Source organism: Borostomias antarcticus (assembly GCF_949987555.1).
Source record: "Borostomias antarcticus genome assembly, contig: scaffold_107, whole genome shotgun sequence".
Taxonomy (NCBI): domain Eukaryota; kingdom Metazoa; phylum Chordata; class Actinopteri; order Stomiiformes; family Stomiidae; genus Borostomias; species Borostomias antarcticus.
The window spans coordinates 520-20,206 of record NW_028175663.1 but is presented as its reverse complement, the minus strand read 5'-3'; the positions used below and the strand labels follow the sequence as shown (position 1 = coordinate 20,206).

The window sequence follows — 19,687 nt, the reverse complement described above, 5'->3', positions numbered from 1 at the left end:
CCCCTGAAGCTAGCGCGTCTACCAATTCCGCCACCTGGGCCTTATCATCGTCGGCTACAACCCACCGAAGAGGTGCATAGTAGAGATCCGCCGATAGGTTGTCAACCTATAGTCTCTCCCAATATGGGATGAGCCTGTAATTTTTGATCTTTCGTACATTATTATTGGATGGAAATCATAATGGTGCGGTTCTTTTGATACGACAATGTAGCCGTTAAAACATCATGGTTTTCGATATATCAGGTAACGAAAAAGAGACAGTTTTATAGCGATATAACGTCGTCAAACCAAGAATTACATAACCACGTCTCTTGTGAACGCATTCTATGCCCATACCATCGAGTATTCTTTCTTCTCATCAGCTCGTGATCATTTGGACGATATCATTTAGTACCTTGAACCTACTCTCCACCAAGAGAATGACATTATAGAGAGTTATATCCAGACTGAAGGCAACGAAGTGTTGGTCTTCTCCTCCATGGATATCTAGATAAGCAGGCCGATGATGAGCCGCAGCAATCGTCAATAATAGGTAGCGACGGCGAGCAGAGAAATCACGTCAGGGGAAATACCTCCCGACAACTGACCAGCTTGTTTGGTTTTGTCGTAGTTACAGCCAGTGGAAGCAATCCAGCGTGCTTCCGCTGGATGCTCAGTTAAACTTCAATATTGACCAGTACTCTGATGGTATGAGGGAAAAACTTGTCAGCAATGTGATGGGTCGCTCTTATGATCGTACGATTAAACGACATGGCTAGAGTTACTCAGGGTGGTTGGAAAACAACAGGCTATGCAATTGTAGCGTATACGGTTCAAGCCTTTGAGACTGTTTACGGACAACGCAAAGTTGTGATTGAGCAAACAGAAGACCTGCATATCCTCAGTTTGACGGTAAGTGCTTGGTGATGTGCTAGGACAGGTTGTGGGAAGCGACACGGAAGAACTCGCAAAAGAGTCAGCAGAAGCTGCAAACCAAGCTCAGTCCAAGAGAGAAGAAAGATCGCACACGCATGGCACAGGTAGCCACCGGTTATACGGTAAAACCCAATTCTCGAACGGCAGAATCGGTCATGGATATGGATCGGAAGAGCGATAACGTTGTGAAATTACGTCCTCCAGCTAAGAATAATAGAGTGTGGCCCAGTGTAGAAAGAGAGTAGGAAACCGTGATAGAAGAAGCTTTCGAGGAAGCGCTCAGGAGAGATCCGGAGCAGAAACGGCAGTGAGTAATTGTTATTGATGGGAACAACCATCATGGACTTTATCCATATACTTGGTTATCTGGGGAAAGCCAGTTACTGCTTACACTACAAGTTGGATGAGGCTATTAACAGCTTGGTGGTAGAACGGTCCATGAAGATACTCATGGGAGAGTCTGACAAGGTGGCTAGGGAAATCAGGCAAAGTGCGAGCAAGAGAGGTCTGACAAAATTGGAGGCCATTGATAAGTGTGCAGACTATCTTCAAAACAACCGTCTAAGGCTCTGCTACGACAAGGAGCTGGATGCTGGCAATCATATATCCAGTGTAGTCATTGATAGAGCTTGCCGCCATTTGACCAATAACCGTATAGATCTAACTGTGGCAAAGTGGAGTTTGTAAGGGGTAGAGGCTGTGTTGAAGCTACGCTTACTTGATTCAAGTGGAGATTGGCAGGTGTATTGGAACTTTCATAAGGAATGCTCTCGCCTTAGTAATCATGGTGAACTAATGAAGGGGTCGTGGTAGCAAGGGGACCACCCCCAAATCATAATCTGATTACCACTGTTCATCAGTCAGCTTAAGGAGCCTTGCTGGCATGAGGCAAGTTCGTGAAGCCATATAACCAAGCCTTGGTACCATTGTTTTCAAATCAAAGCGCCGGTTGAATCGATAGCAATATTTAGTAAGGTATTTTGGCAGATGCTTTTGGTTAATATTGTTGTAACTGCTTTTCATAGGATGTTGACGTTCCAGATCATAGTGTTGATCCACGTAAACGACTCATTAGGCATCTATTCGTACCACCTCCTGTCACCACTGTTGTCTGTTGGTGTCCGGCGTCGGCTATTCCTGTGAATGCACCTAGGCCATCATTGACAACACAGTAGGTATGATCACCTAGATGCTTTTGCGCTCATAGTTACAGTTCTTTTTTCCTGAAACTGGTGACCATGCTGAAACGCATATACAGCGGGTAGTTTTCCTCGTTGATTTGCACGGCGGCAACAAATGGGTGTTTGTTTTCAGAACTTCTTCCACGTTTGTCTCTATTTTTTTCACTCCCCAAGTAGGAATCATCCATTTGAACATGTCTCTGCAGAGGATGGCTATCATCACGTTCTTTCATTACCTGCATAAGCTTGGCTTTAAGCGCCAAGTAGCATTATAAAAGATTCCCAGCTGTCTAGAGAGCTCTAGGACCGATATGCCATTCTTGGTCTGAGTCATTAAAAACATACCTAGACACCAAGTGGTAAATGGCAGTGTGTTAGCTTCCAGAATGGTGTCACTGGCCAATGATGTCTGGTGACGGCAATGATTGCACAGGTAGAGCTTACTGATTTTGAGGGTGCAATACTCCGACAACAACCCAGAGGACATTCAAACTCATTCGGCCACCGGCATTTGAAAAACTGGGCACTGTATTGTTGTTTTTGGCTATATTGCTGAAATGATTCCACAAGGTTCATACCTTTCTGAAACTGAATTTTGTTCTAAACCACGATGCACCTTCTACTTCGAGGGAAAACGGTGTCGTAAGTTTAGACCAAAGGAGGCTTAGGTCAGATGGTCATCAGTAATCATAATGAACACATGGCTAATCAAAACGCCAAAACTGTAGAAGGATTACTTCTGGATGCTATCATTAAGTACCTTGACACTTGAATATCTGTGGAAATCAGGTCACTGATTACACACAAAACGTTGAGGTTATTGAAATCTGGGTGGCATAACAGTACTTGAAGATACTCTGGGGAGAGTCTGACAAGGTGGCCTAGGGAATACGGCAAAGTGCGAGCAAGAGAGGTCCTCAAAAACTGGAGGCCATTGATAAGTGTGCAGACTATCTTCAAAAAAACCGTCCAAGGCTCTGCTATGGCAAGGCGCTGGATGATGGCTAGCCGATTGCCAGTGGAGTCATTGATGAGCTTGCTACCATTTGATCAATGACCGTATGGATCTAACTGGGGCAAAGTGGAGTTTGCAAGTGGCAGATGCTACGTTGAAGCGATGCTCACTGGATTCAAGTGGAGATTGGCAAGCGTATTGGAACTTCCATAAGTAGTGCTCTCGCCTGCATAATTATGGGGAACTAATGAATGTGGCGTCGTAGCAAGGGAACCACACCAAAAGCCGATTCTTTCTAAATCAGAAGGGAAAACCCTGCCGGAACCACACAGCCAGATGGGCATTATTCTGTGTTCAGGGAATTAATGAGTTAACGATCAATAATCAAGAGAAACATTAGGTTGGCTTGAAGGAAAGACAATGGACGATAATCCAAATTTAGGTGTTTTTTACGAGTCGGTACATCCCAGATAGGGGTAGTGAAAGGCAGTCAAAATACAGTCAACTCTGGTTTGTAGGTTTATCTAAAAAATAAGTCTAAAAATATTAAAAGCAAACATCCTCTCAGAGCACTGCCTGAATCGAGCTGAACAATAGGAAAATGTTTCTAGGGAAGTGTGTGCAAGCAATACATAAATAACGTTAGCTAGACGATATAATCCCTTGTGCTACATAAATTTAGGTCTTTTTGTACATATCCATGGTACAGGGAAAGAATGATTTGAGTACTTTATTGGCTGGCAAAGGTTCAGAATGAGCCAATTGACACTTTTTAAAAAACATTACTACCCCCAAAGCCATTAAAATCCCAAGGACTATAGCCAAAATTCAAGCGTCTAACTCACGTTAAATAATAAGGGTGCGGCTACATTGTAGTATTAAAAGAACCACACCCAAATAATATGCATGGATAGCTTGGACCAAGCTATCCACTATAGTCGAAATGCTACAGCAGGCAGAGCATGAATTTAGTTAACAGCGGTTTTTAACGCTTTACCAGGTTTGAAAGCGACCGTTTTACTGGCCTTAATTTGAATTGTTTCACCTGTTTGAGGGTTTTTACCGGCACGGGCTGCTCGGCTGCGCTGCTCAAAAGTACCAAAGCCTACCAGATTTACCGTGTCTTCTGATTGCAAAGCACCAGTAATAGCTTCCAGTACAGCATTCAGAGCTTGTGTTGCTTTGTTTTTGGTGATGTCCGCTTCATAAGCAATTACATTGATCAGATCAAGTTTACGCATAGTGAATACACTCCGTTTTGTGTTCCTTGTTTCTTTCCTTGAATCAAGGTTTTGTCCCCTTCCTGAGCAAGGACTACACAAGCTCTTAGCTTCAGGCGTATGGCTCACAGACAAAAATAGACTAAAACACCTCTGCCTTCATGGCAATAGTCTGGAACAATAGATTAAGGTATTTTTCCCTAGAATCGACTATTTCCCCAGTTAGCTGACCTCCAACATTTCAAAATCAGCCTTGTCTGTACCACAGTCTGGGCAAAGCCAATCTTCTGGAACATTGCTCCATGTAGTCCCGGCAGGAATACCATCATCAGGCCAACCAAGCGCTTCATCATAAATAAAACTACATATAATACACTGCCACTTTTTCACGATTCTCTCCAGCTTCCCTTGGTAACCTGAACATAGCCAGTAATGGTATATTTTGTGTCTAGAAAACACCTTGCAAACTAAATAAGACCAACACTCAACAAATATCAACGGTCAGAATTGTTAGCGTATGCCTTTTTGGGGTAGTAAAAACAATAATCTACTGACTAAATGTTCACTTAGTGTCTTGTATCTATAACTTATCATTGGCTTTCCAGAAGCGTAGAGTCTGGAAAAGATGACAGAACACTGCACTGGGAGATTCAACTGTGCAAAAGTTAAGATCCAACGGTAATATTTGTAGTAAAAGCACCGCGATGTTAGACTTTTCAGTCGATCTAACAAGGCATGACTGGACCTGCTTTCTGTTATGGGTGTGGTTCCATTGCTACTACGCCACATTCATTAGTTCTCCATGATTACGAAGGCAAGAGCATTCCTTATGGAAGTTCCAATACGCCTGCCAATCTCCACTTGAATACAGTGAGCGTAGCCTTAACACAGACTCTGTCCCTTGTAAACTCCACTTTGCCCAATTAGATCCATACGGACACTGATCAAATGGCGGCAAGCTCCATCAATGATTTCATTGGCAATCTGGTAGCAAACATCCAGCTTCTCTTCATAGCAGAGCCAAGGGAGGTTTTTGCAGATAGTCTGTACACTTATCAATGTTCTCTCGTTTTGTCAGACCTCTCTTGCTCGTACCTTGCCTGATTTTCCTAGCCACCTTGTCAGACTCTACCATGAGTATCTTCAGGGTCCGTTCTGCACCCAGCTTTCAATAGCCTCGTTCCCCTTGTCGTGTAAGCAGTGACCGGCTTTCCATAGATATTCAAGTACATAGATAAAGTCCATGATGATGGTTGCCTTAACTCCATTCTTTTTCATAATCACGGTAATCAGTTTCCGCTGATGTAGTGTGCCCATCAATAACAATGACCCACTGCCGTTTTTGCTATGGATCTCGCCTGCGCGCTTCCTATAAAGCTTCTTCTATCACGGTTTCGCCTCTTTCTACACTACACTACACTACACTGCAATCTCTTATTCTTGATTGGAGGACGGAGTTTAACAACGTTGTCGCTCTTCCGATCCATATTTATGGCTGAGTCTGCCGTTAGAGGATTGGGTTTTACCGCGTAACCGGTGACTACCTGTGCCAGTCGTTTGCGATCTTTCTTCTCTCCAAGACTGAGCCTAGTTTGCATCTTCTGCTGACTCTTTTGCGAGTTCTCCCTAGTTGCTTCCCCTAACCCTTCTTGGCACATTACCAAACCATTCCCGTCAAAACTGAGGATCTGCTGGTCTTCTGTTAGTCCAATCTCCACCTTGCGCTGTTCGTAAAAAGCCTCAAAGTCTTGAGCCTTATCCGTTACTAGGTGCATAGCCTGTCGGTTTCCAACCATACGTGGGTAACTCTCACGATGTCGTTTAATCGTTCGATCATAAGAGCGATCCATCATATCACTTATAATTTTTTCCTCATGTCATCAGAGTACTGGTCAGTATTGAGGTTTAGCTGAGCATACAGCGGGAACACGCTGGATTGCTTCCGCTGGCTGTAACAGCGGCGCCTGATTACGACAGAACCAACCAAACTGGTCAGTTGTTGTGAGGTATTTTTTCTAACGTTTTTCCTCTGCTCACCGTTGCTACTCGTTACCGATGATTGCTGCGGCTCATAATTGGCCTGTTTATCCAGATATCCTTGGAGGAGAAGGCGCGACACTTTGTTGCCTTCAGTCCGAATATAACTCTCTATGGTACCATGCTCTTGTTGGATAGTGGATTCAAGGCGCTGAATGATAGCGTCCAAATGATCACGAGCTGGTTAGAAGAATGAATAATCGATGGTATTGGTGTAGGATGCGTTCACATAGACGTGGTTATCTAGTTATTGGTTTGACGACGTTATATCACCATAAAACCGTTTCTTTTTCGTTACCTGATATAGCGAAAACCACGATGTTGTAGCGGCTGCATTGTCGTATTGAAAGAACCACTCCCAGATGCCTTCAAAGCATCATCCCACCGGCAGAGAAATGCCTTTTCCTCCCCCTCCACCAGGTTTCCCATATTACCGGCCTCCTTCAGTGACTTTTCCTGTACCATTTTGGTTAGCGCTTTCTGGTTACTGCGCCTGCGATGATCATTCAGGAACATAACCTAACGTTGCTCAACCTCTCTATAATAACGCGATGTTCGACTTTTCTTACTTTCCAGAAAGTATAACATTACCAGATTTTCAATGGCTTCAGCCAATATGATGATATGCCCAAACGCTGAAAACCGAGAATAACAGCCAGTTTACACGGAGATAGGCGCAGATTAAGAATAATTATGTTGCACTGCGTGTACTGATTGTGCTACCCTTGCCAAGGAATTGTTGATTCCAAACTGACATGGGTCTAAAAAGTCTTCCATCCGTCATAATAGTAAGATACTTCAGCATAGTGCTAACTCACATGCCTTAAACAGGTTGTAGCGATCTCGGAGATGCGTTTTTAACTAACGTGAGTTTGACTAGATAATCCCCTGCATTACAATAGGCTTCAGCCTTTTTGTGAACACTAATGTTACAGGAAAAGAGTGGTTTGGGCACTTTTCAAAAACATTACTGTGCCTCAAGCCTTTAAAATTCAAGGCCCGTAGCCAAAATTGAAGCGTCTAACTCATGTTACCTAACTCTTGTGCCTCTTGGATATTCAAGGGAGTCCGCTAGATAGAAAGCTGTTTTTGCTGATCGAGAGAATGAAGAATTTCGGCCCCATACAGTGCACATCCGCTACTAGATAGCGACTATTCAAGGCCTATTTGAAGTAGCCCAAGTGCTTGTTGATGGTCTCATTAGGGTGCGGTTCTTCTTATACGACAATGCAGCTGCTAAAACATCATAGTTTTCAATCTATCAGGTAACGAAAAAGAGACTGTTTTATGGTGATATACTGTAGCAACCAACTCATTCCATAACACCGTCTCTTGTGAACGTATCCTGCTCCGTCTCTTGTGAACGCATCCTGCTTCAATACCATCGATTATTCATTCTACTCACCAGCTAGTGATCATTTGGGTGCTACCATTCAGTACCTTGAATCTACTCCCCAGCAAGAGCATGGCACCATAGGCAGCTAACATGAGGTAGACGAGCTAATCTCTTGTGCTACATAGGCTTCAGCATTTTTGTACATATTCATGCTACAGAACAAGAGTAATGTGAGTACTTTAATTGGCTGGCAAAGGATCAGAAGTAGTCATTGGGCACTTTTCAAAAAAAACACCATTATGCCTCAAGCCCTTAAAATCCAAGGGTTATAGCTAAAATTGCAGCATCTAACGCATGTTAGCTATATTGGTGTGGTTCCCTTGCTACGACGTCCCATTCATTAGTTCTCCATGATTACGAGGGCAAGAGTATTCCTTATGGAAGTTCCAATACGCCTGCCAATCTCAACTTAAATCCAGTGAGCGTAGCTTTAACACAGCCTTTGCCCCTTATTAACTCTACTTTGCCCCAATTAGATCCATATGGACACTGATCAAATGGCGGCAAGCTCTATCAATGATTTCATTGGCAATCGGGTAGCAAGCATCCAGCTCCTTTTCATAGCAGAGCCTTGGGCGATTTTTTTGAATATAGTCTGCACACTTATCAATGGCCTCCAAGTTTGTCAGACATCTCGTGCTTGCACTTTTCCGTATTTCCCTAGCCACCTTGCTAGACTCTCCTCATGAGTATCTTCAGGGCCGTTTTGCCACCCCGCTTTCAATAGCCTCCTCCCCCTTGAGTGTCAGCAGTGACCAGCTTTCCACAAATATTTGAGTATCAAGGTGTTGAATGATAGCGTCCAAATGATAACGAGCTGGTGAGAAGAATGAATAATCGATGGTATTGGAGCAGGATTCGTTCACAAGAGACAGTATTATGGAGTTATTGGTTTAACGATGTTATATTACTATGACTTGGCTCTTTTTCGTTACCGGATAGATTGGAAACCATGATGTTTTAGAGGCTGCATTGTCGTATCAAAAGAGCCACTCAACTCATTAAATCAGGTTTTGTTGTTTATATTGTCGTTTGATGGAGGCATGAATAGAGAAATACCAGCCTGACTCTCTGTCATTAACTGTAAGACCTCATGATTCAAATCAGTACGGTGATCATGGCTATTGCCATGCCAGATATAGATACAGATCAGGTCATCTGGGTTCTTACCGCTGTTGTAATCACCATCCACATGCAGGATGGTTCGTCCAGATTCAATGCCCTACAGGCAGTTTCAGATGATTGATGATAAGGTTCAAATACAACTTGCTGACGCCATCGTCATACAAGTCATCAAGAGCCCGTCCAAGAATCTTAACGTTTAAATGTTCTGGCTGAATGCCTTCTCCAACCAGCCGGTCAACAGGCTGGGTTTAGAAAAATTCTGGAAATATATGCAACGTTTGATCGGTAACACCTAGGCCATTAATAATCATTGCTACAATTGTCTGCTAGATAGAGACATTCTGTGCACCAGAGTTATTGGTTATGTGTGCATCCATACATTCAGCTATCTTTAGTTCCTTGGATGTTGTGGTAACCAAGCCAAAGTGGTCCATTCTCTTAATCTGGTACTGTAGGGCTACATCAGGATTTCCCTGAATGTCTTTTACCATTGGTACAGTGGGATTCAGGGGAATATCAATTTTGGTGGTGAAAAGCAGTTATATATAAAAACTACTGAATAAGGGTAGCGTTGATTGATCAGCTATTCAGGACGACACCACTGTCATCATCCCAGCTTATAAACACATCATCATCCCAAGTTGGGTTATCGGCGGTCCGGATAACGTTGGCCATATTGGACTGAACCATCATGCAGGATGGCAGCCGTATGTGATAAACCGAATGGCCACCAAGATAGGCGATGTCATGTACTACGCCACGGCTCCAGTTGTAGTTTCCTTCCGGTTGTTCCCTAGTCACCATGGTTTTTTCAGGGCGCACTGCAATCCAGACCTTGCGGTCTTCCAGTGGGGCCATGATGCCGTGGCCGATATAGATAGGCTGTTGGATCTGGTGCGATTGAATAATTACGTAACCAGCCTCTTCTTCTGTGATCTCACCTTCGAACATGTTGACGGAGCCGATGAATTCAGCAGTCATGCGGCTATTGGGGTTTTCATAGATATCAATGGGGGTACCCACCTGCACAATCCAGCCTGCGTCCATGATTCCAATGCGCTTAGCCATGGTCATGGCCTCTTCCTGATCATGGGTAACCATAATGCAGGTTACGCCTACTTCTTCAATAATATCCACCACCTCTAGTTGCATACGGCTGCGAAGTTTCTTATCAAGTGCGCCCATTGGTTCATCCAGAAGCAGCAATTTAGGGCGTTTTGCTAAGCTCCTAGCCAGAGCTACCCGCTGGCGTTGTCCACCTGAAAGTTGATGCGGTTTTCGACGGGCATATTTTCCCATATGCACCAGCTTTAGCATCACTTCAACTCTCTCGACAATAAGATCCTTAGGCAAACGATCCTGTCTTAAACCGAAAGCAATATTCTGCTCCACGGTCATGTGAGGAAAGAGTGCATAGGACTGAAACATCATATTGATTGGGCGCAAATACGGAGGCAGATGGGTAATGTTCTGACCATCCAGGTAAATATTTCCTTCAGACGGTGTTTCAAAGCCTGCCAGCATTCTCAATAATGTGGATTTTCCAGATCCAGAGCCCCCCAGTAGTGCAAAAATCTCCCCCTTTCTAATGTTTAGACTGACATTATCAACAGCGATAATATCATCAAACTTTTTGGTGACTTGGTAAATTCTGACCAGTATCTCATCGCCTGAGCGACCATTTGTTTGTGAAGTAGATGGTATTGGAGAATGTTTCTGGGAGACAGATGCTGTACTCATCTAAAATTTTCTCCAGCCAAGAATATAAAGAACAGGGTATAACCAAGTGATTGTGCTTTAATCTGCTCAGCTGACATAAGTTTATCGTTGGAAATACGGGATCGCTTGTGGCGATAATGCGTTTTGGGCTTATGAAAAGAGCCTTCAAACCATCAAGTAAGTGAAAAGCCAGCGTATTGTCCATAAAAATGCAGGGATTGAAAATGATTTTGCGATAAACTCTGACAGAAGATATTCGTAATGCTCACTTGCAGATTCATCATTCGTACCCTAACCTCCCTCAGCGGAGGTGATTTGCCCGATGACATTAGAAGAACGGCTGTCTTAAAAAGATGAATACAAACCTCCTCAATCCCTTATGGCATCGTGTTCTTCTTTTATTAGCGCTTGAACACGCATTGTCAAAAAACGACTGAAATCATGAGAAGCCGAAAAGAAGTTGTCCGCCAGTTGGATCGTATAGATCGCAATATCCTCCGTACCTTGCAGGAACAGGGGCGTATATCGTATGTAGAACTGGCAGATAAGGTCGGGTTGAGTACCACCCCATGCATGGAACGAGTCAAACGCTTGGAAAGGGAAGGTGTTATTCATGGCTATTTTGCGCGCTTGAACCCCAAGTATCTTCAGGCTGGACTTCTAGTTTTTGTTGAAATCAGCCTGTACACCAAATCGGCTGATATTTTTGATGACTTCCGCAAGGCTGTTATCAAACTGCCTAACGTATTGGAATGTCATTTGGTTTCAGGCCATTTTGATTATCTGATTAAAGCAAGGATTTCGGAAATGGCCTCTTATCGAGAACTGTTAGGCGAAATTCTTTTAAAACTCCCAAGTGTCCGAGAGTCGAAGAGTTATATTGTGATGGAAGAGCTTAAGGAAACCCTTAATCTCCCGATTGCTGATTAATGTTTTAGTTGGTAATTACTTGCTATCTTTTGGTGCCGCAGAAAGTCTTCATTAATCTTACTACTGCTCACCGGCTAGTCTCGATTATAATAAATTAGAGCACCTTCGTCCAGATCTGAAATCATCGTAACACAAAACCAGCAGGCACTTCGGCTCGGTCACTGATGACTTGGCACTATGATAATCAGCTGTTAGCATCGCTATATCTGAGCTGTCTCGCTGACCATTGGAGTGCCATGGGTGTATTACTGGTTTCTGAAGGACATACGCCTTGATCTGTCAGAATACTGAATCCACCCTTTGAGACATATTCAAGAATGCCAATGGATAGGCTGGTGTTGTTATCGAGAACTTCAGCGGGCTTTCCCAGTGCTTTCCTAGGGAATAGGCGCTTATCATGCGCGGTTTGTGACATTTTAGCCCCGTGTATTAGCGTGAAGGAAGAACTATGCTACCACCTTGTGTTTTCAAAATGCATATTTTACGTAACTTTTCGGGAACCCAGTACAGTGAAACTATACTGTCAGGATCGGGAAGTATGGGGTCAATTGCTTGATTTAAATAACGGCTCATTTGGGTATGTGGTAGAGTCTCGTGTAACTACTTGACTGTTGACAACTGTATAGAATGTCCTCTGTAATCGATAAGGCGTTATGAAAAAGCCTCGTGGTTAATTTAGCTTTATAAGCTGATAGTGATTGAAGTTCTACCGTATAGAATAAGAATAAATAGCCCTGTTTGTTAGCTTACCATCACCACGGACAAGCTGGTAGATAAGGCATTGAACCAGAGTCTACTGCGCTGTAACATACGGAGGGAGCCAGTCATGTTCAGACAGATTATTGAGGCGCGCATCAATAATCTTCATTGTAAATTTGATGAAGGATATGGTCTCCAATTAGTCATTGCCATTCACAGTACCAGTATTGGCCCTGCTATCGGTGGTTGTAGAATCATTCCTTACTCTTCTTCAAGTGAAGCCATTACCGATGCCATTCGCCTTGCCTAAGGTATGAGTTATAAGTCGGCACTTACCGGGCTTAAACTTGATGGAGGTAAAGCTGTCATCATGGAGCCTAAAGGTGACTATGACAGAGAAGCCATTTTTAAAGCCTTTGGGCGATTCCTCAATGAACTTGGTGGGTGCTATGTCACAGCTATGGACAGTGGTACAACCGTCGCTGACATGGACACCATTGCTACCCAATCTCCCCACGTAACCTGCACTTCTTCCTGTGGCAGCCCAGCTCCGTTTACTGCTGAAGGCGTTTATTATGGTGTGCTTGCCTGCCTGAAAGCCCACCACGCACTGCCAGGTACTTGAATGGGTTGAGAGTCGCTGTGTAGGGACTGGGGAATGTTGGATACGCACTCTGTGAACGGCTGTACAATGGTGGTGCTCAACTTATTGTGGCTGATATCAATCAACAGCGTGTTGATCAGTGTGTTAGAGAATTTGGTGCCATAGCGATTGCATCGGATGAGATATTCGGCGTTGTCTGTGATCTGTTCTGCCCTTGTGGGCTTGGTGGTGTACTGAACAGCCAAACCATCATCTAGCTTCAATGCGCAGCTATTGCAGGGTCGGCCAATAATCAGCTGTTAACTGAGCATGATGGGTTTACCGATTTTTGATCGGGAGATCATCTTTGCTCCTGATTACCTGATTACCTGATTACCTGATTACCTGATTACCTGATTACCTGATTACCTGATTACCTGATTACCTGATTACCTGATTACCTGATTACCTGATTACCTGATTACCTGATTACCTGATTACCTGATTACCTGATTACCTGATTACCTGATTACCTGATTACCTGATTACCTGATTACCTGATTACCTGATTACCTGATTACCTGATTACCTGATTACCTGATTACCTGATTACCTGATTACCTGATTACCTGATTACCTGATTACCTGATTACCTGATTACCTGATTACCTGATTACCTGATTACCTGATTACCTGATTACCTGATTACCTGATTACCTGATTACCTGATTACCTGATTACCTGATTACCTGATTACCTGATTACCTGATTACCTGATTACCTGATTACCTGATTACCTGATTACCTGATTACCTGATTACCTGATTACCTGATTACCTGATTACCTGATTACCTGATTACCTGATTACCTGATTACCTGATTACCTGATTACCTGATTACCTGATTACCTGATTACCTGATTACCTGATTACCTGATTACCTGATTACCTGATTACCTGATTACCTGATTACCTGATTACCTGATTACCTGATTAATGCTGGGGGTCTGATTTTTGTTGCCATGACGTATCTGAAGAGCAGCCAGAGTGACATGCAGGGAAGGCTTCAAGGCATTCACGATACGCTGTTACAGATTTTCAATCGCCAGAACAAGATTGGGTTGCCAGCCAGTGTTATCGCTGACCAAATGGCCGAAGCAATTGTTTATGGCGATGACTCTACACAACTGACGGCATAGGGTGGAGCAACAATGGATACCGATGGAAATAGCATGCTTCCTATGGAGCAGTTTCTTGATGCTGAGATGAAGTTCTGGGAAAACTTCCGGCATGGGTAAGCAATGAAGAATTTATTATTGATTATTACCGAACCATGGTGATTGCTAGGCAGGGGGATCAGAAAGCAATAGCTTTGCAGCGTACAGGAAAGATGGGTACCTATCCTTATTGCCTTGGACAGGAAACAATCAGCACAGTCTGTGCGGCGCTGCTAGAAAAGGATGATGTGCTGATTCCTTATTATCTAGATCTTCTATGGCTTATGCGAAGAGGAGTCCCTCTCAGCGATGTATGCTCTATTGGGAAGGTGATGACCGAGCCAGCGCCAGCGCTGCTTGGGGACATGATCTACCTAGCTGTATACCCATCGCAACTCAGGCAGGGCATGCCGCTGGTGGAGCTACAGCTATTAAAATCCTCCATGAGGTAGGTGATCCTATGGGGGTAGCATTGTGTGCCTTGGGTGATGGTGCAACATCGAAAGGAGATTTTAGTGAAATACTTACCTTGGCTGGGGGATGGCAGCTACCGGTGGTGTATATCATTAACAACAATCAATAGGTTATTCCGGGACCACGGAAGATTCAGTCCGGTGCACCAACGCAGGCTCAGAAAGGGCGGACTGCAGGCTTGCCGTCTTTTCAGGTTGATGGAAATGACGTTATTGCTCTTCATGATGTGATCAGTGCGGAGATCGAACATGTGAGGCATGGTACGGGAGCAACAGTTATAGAGGCTATCAGCTACCGCCTTTGTGATCCACCACTGGGGATGATGCCAGTCGCTACCGAGACAGTGAGGAACTCAAAGATGCTTGGGAAAAAGAACCAATTAAACGGTTGCGTAACTTTTTATACCATCGTGGTTTATGGGATGAGCGTAAAGAGCTGGTTTTAAAAGAAGAAGCTGATCGCCAGATTGATGAAGCTGTTCAAACTTATCTGAATACCCCTCTCTCCAACATTGAAGATCTGTTTGATTACCACTATGCCTGTCCAGCTGCTCTTCAGAAGCAGGAGGCGTTGACAAGAGAGCAGATGCGTCAGGTAAAACTTAACGCTTTCGGGGGCATCAGAATGGATAACAAGTTGACCATGGTTGAAGCTGTGAATCCGGCGCTTGACCACGCTATGGCGTCAGATCCGGATGTGGTGCTTTTGGGAGAAGATATAGGTATCAATGGTGGTGTTTTTCGTGTGACTCAAGGGTTGTGTGATGAATCTGATTTAAAACGGGTAATAGATACTCAGCTGGTTGAGACTTTGATTGCTGGTAGCAGCGTAGGTATGGCAGTCTAGGGGATGACACCAGTAGCTGAAATACAGTTTATGGGGTTTATATTTCCTGCTACGGAGCAACTAATCTGCCACGCTGTGCGCATGAGAAATCGAACTCATGGGCGCTTGGTCTGTACGCTTGTTTTAAGGGCTCCATTTTGTGGTGGTATTTATGCCACGGAGCATCACCATGAATCAACGGAAGCACTTTTTGCTCATATCCACGGACTAAGAGTGGTTATCCCTTCTTCACCAGTTAGGGCATATGACTTGTTACGTTCTGCTATCAGTGAACCTGATCCGGTGATTTTCCTTGAGCTAAAACGTATTTACAGAGCGAGTAAACAGAGCCTAGATGTTTCCAGTGCCTCCTTGGCTCTGGATACCTGCTTTATGTTGGAAGTAGGATAGGATGTTACACTAGTAAGCTAGGGGGCTTCCATCATAGAAGCTATGGGAGCGGACAATATTCTGGAAAGTCATGGCATTGTAGCTGAAGTGATTGATGTTGCCACTACCAATTCATTGGATATGGATACCATTCTAACATCGATCAGGAAGACAGGTCGTTGCGTGGGGGTTCATGAAGCCTACCGAAGTTTCGTGGTGGAAGCTGAGATTCCTGCCGGTCTTATGGAGAGAGCATTTGATGAACTTAAATCACCAGTGGAACGGGTAACTGGATTTGACACTACGATGCCGTACTACCGGATGGGAGATTATTATCTTTTGCAGGCTGATGATATTGTTAGAGCAGCCATACGGACTTTGGCCAAGCATTAGAAAGGTTAACAGAACAATTATTCCACGAGGTATAGGCATGAGGGTTTTTAATTTGCCTGATTTTTTGGAAGGTATCCCTGAAGCCGATATCGTCTAGTGGCATGTTAATGAAGGCAACAGTGTTAAGGAAAATCAACCAACGGTTTCTGTTGAGACGGACAAGGCAATAGTGGAGGTGCCAGCATTATGTACAGGCGTCATTGCCCGGGTATGCGGAGAACCGAGAGATACCATCTTGACCGGCGCTCCGCTGGTGGGGTTTGTAACCAACCAGAAAGACAGTGGCACTGTCGATGGAAAGCTGGCTAGTGATGACTTCAGAACCAATAGTGATGAATCTTTTATTATTGGATCGACGTCAGAATATCAGGAGCCACAGGCTTCTTCATCAACTAGCTCTCAAGGCATCCGTAACGCGTTTGCTGAGCAATTTAATGTAGATTTAAGCTCTGTTGCAAGTCGTCGTAATACAACGCCTATTGATAGCCCTGTCACTATTCATTAGAGGACCATGAGCCACGAAATGGTGTCTGAAAGCATATGGCTAGCACTATGGCCAAATCGCATGATGTCGTGGTTCCAGTAACACTGTTTGACGATTTGGATATCGACCATGGCAGGGTAATGAAGATATTACAGTGTCTCATTCAGGCAATTGTCAGTGCCTGCGAAGTGGAGCCAGCTCTCAATGCTTGGTTTGATGGTTCGACATTGAGTCGGAAGCTCCATGGCCCTGTTAATCCTAGGTTAGCTGTAGACAGTGAACAATGTTTATTTGTACCGGTTATATGTGATGTTGCTAGAATGGAGAAGGAGATAATTCGTGGGGAGATCCATGAACTTAGAGAAAGTTTGAAAGACAGAAGCCTTCCAAACTCATAGCTTCAAGGAGGAACTATTACATCAAGTAATTTTGGCGTTTTGCTGGTAAGTACGCAACGCGAGTTGTTGTACCATCCACGGTTTGTATTATTAGTGTGGGGCGATTAAGGGAGGAAGTTGTCAGTATCTTAGGAAAGCTTGAAAGTCACCGGATGTTATCGCTGTCATTGTCGTTTGATCACCGTGCTGCTACTGGTAGTGAAGCTGCACGTTTTCTTCATGCAATGATTCAACAGTTGCAGAAGTAGGCAAAAATCCACATTATGAAATCTTGGGCAAGAAAAATTGTACAGCCAAACGAGGGATGTTTTGGTTGTGTAATACTTGTCAGGCCGGTTTTTCAGGACGAGAAAGTTGAGTGCTAGGCCATCAGAAGTTGCGAGTAAAGAAGAATAATATTGCTGTCAGCATGCTTATTTAGGGACAGTTATTTATAAAAAATGCATTTATGTAGGGCAGATTTTTAGACTGAATTTTGTATCCAGATTTTGCTGGTCATTACACTCTGGATTATCTGACAGGTATTTTATGTTATGTTTTTCTATAGCGTTTATAACCGGTTCTAGTGGCTTTTCTGTCATGTGTGGCTGATTTACAAAAGGTATAAAAAAATGTGGTCAAAGTTCTGACTCTGCCGATACCCAATTCTGAGAGGGGAGGGCTTCCAGTGTGGCTATCGGCCAAATACATCAGACATAGGCGGGTGAAGGCATGGACATCTTCAATAATTATCAGCAGAGATTTCAATCTACACAGCAGGAAGAACTGACCATCAAAGAATATCTGGCATTGTGCAGGCAAGATTCTTCTGCATATGCTAGTGCGGCCGAGCGCATGCTGATGGCCATTGGTGAGCCTGAGATGGTTGATACATCCATGGACTCTAGACTAAGTCGTATATTTTCCAATAAACTGATCAAACGTTATCCAGCTTTCCGTGAGTTCTATGGGATGGAAGAAGCCATAGAACAGATTGTTTCCTATTTTAAACATGCTGCTCAGGGACTTGAGGAAAAGAAGCAGATTTTATATCTGCTCGGTCCAGTTGGTGGAGGTAAATCCTCTCTAGCCGAACGGCTAAAAGCCTTGATGGAAAAAATACCTCTTTATGCTATCAAGGGGTCGCCTGTTTTTGAGTTTCCTCTGAACCTGTTTAATCCTGATGAAGATGCGGACATTCTAGAAAAGGAATATGGTATTCCTAACCGTTATATTGGTGGAATTATGTCGCCTTGGGCTGTGAAGCGACTGCATGAGTTTGGTGGTGACATGACTAAGTTCAAGGTGGTTAAGTTGCACCCCAGTATTCTTAATCAGGTAGCGATTGCCAAGACTGAACCAGGTGATGAGAATAACCAAGATATTTCCAGTTTGGTTGGTAAAGTTGATATACGCCAGCTTGAGGAATATTCCCAAGATGACCCAGATGCTTACAGTTTCTCTGGTGCTCTCTGTCGTGCAAACCAGGGTATGATGGAATTTGTGGAAATGTTCAAGGCTCCGCTCAAGGTGTTGCACCCACTGTTGACTGCTACCCAAGAAGGTAATTACAACAGCACCGAAGGTATGGGGGCCATTCCGTATAATGGGATTATTCTTGCCCACTCCAATGAATCAGAATGGCAAATCTTCAGAAACAATAAAACCAATGAGGCTTTTATTGACCGAGTGAACATCGTCAAGGTGCCATACTGTACCCGTGTTACGGAAGAGATTCATATCTATGAGAAGCTTCTTGCGCACAGTTCTCTGAAAGACTCCCCTTGTGCACCAGATACTTTGAAAATGTTAGCGAAATTTACAGTTCTGTCACGAATCAAGGAGCCGGAAAATTCCAATATTTATTCCAAAATGCGGATTTACGATGGCGAAAACTTGAAAGATACTGATCCCAATGCCAAGCCGCTGCAGGAATATAAGGATTCAGCTGGGGTGGATGAAGGTATGGAAGGCCTTTCTACTCGTTTTGCTTTCAAGATCCTCTCAAAGGTCTTTAATTTTGACCACACAGAAATCGCTGCAAACCCGGTTCACATGCTGTATTTACTAGAACAGCAGATAGAGCAGCAACAATATCCAAAAGAAGTACATGAGCGTTATCTGCGGTATGTGAAGGAGTTTATGGCGCCAAAATATATTGAGTCTCTGGGTAAGGAGATACAGACAGCTTATCTTGAATCGTACTCAGAGTACGGTCAGAATATCTTTGACCGATACATTACCTATGCAGATTTCTGGATTCAGGATCAAGAGTATCGTGACCCTGAAACAGGCGATATTCTTGATCGTTCAGCGATTAATGATGAGCTTGAGAAAATAGAGAAGGCTGCCAGTATCGCAAATCCAAAAGATTTCCGTAATGAAGTGGTCAACTTTGTATTGAGAGCTAGAGCTAACCACAACGGGATGAATCCCAGCTGGCTCAGCTATGAAAAAATGCGTTCAGTGATTGAAAAGAAGATGTTCTCAAATACTGAGGATTTGCTGCCAGTTATCTCCTTTAATGCTAAAGGTAGTCATGATGATCAGCGGAAGCACAATGAGTTTGTCAAACGCATGGTAGAACGAGGATATACCGAGAAGCAGGTTCGATTACTGGCTGAATGGTATATTCGCGTCCGCAAGTCGCAGTAAGGTTGTTCAGGCAGAGTGATAAATGATTCAGGGTGAAATGATTCTCACCCTCGGAGGTTGTCCGGGAATAGTGTTCGTGCGAGGACAGTAGGAAACCTAGAATAAAAATCTG

The 19,687-nt window shown here is 43.8% G+C and overlaps 1 protein-coding gene across 1 annotated transcript; it reads right to left on the bottom strand.

Annotated features, from left to right (window-relative positions):
• Window positions 1-9,408: 9,408 nt before the first annotated feature.
• LOC311329373 (putrescine transport ATP-binding protein PotG-like) lies at window positions 9,409-10,227 on the bottom strand (the record flags this gene model as incomplete). Its single annotated transcript, XM_084463229.1, has 1 exon — window positions 9,409-10,227. The coding sequence occupies one exon, from the start codon at window positions 10,225-10,227 to the stop codon at window positions 9,409-9,411; it is 819 nt and encodes a 272-aa protein (XP_084319355.1).
• Between the last annotated feature and the right edge of the window lie 9,460 nt (window positions 10,228-19,687).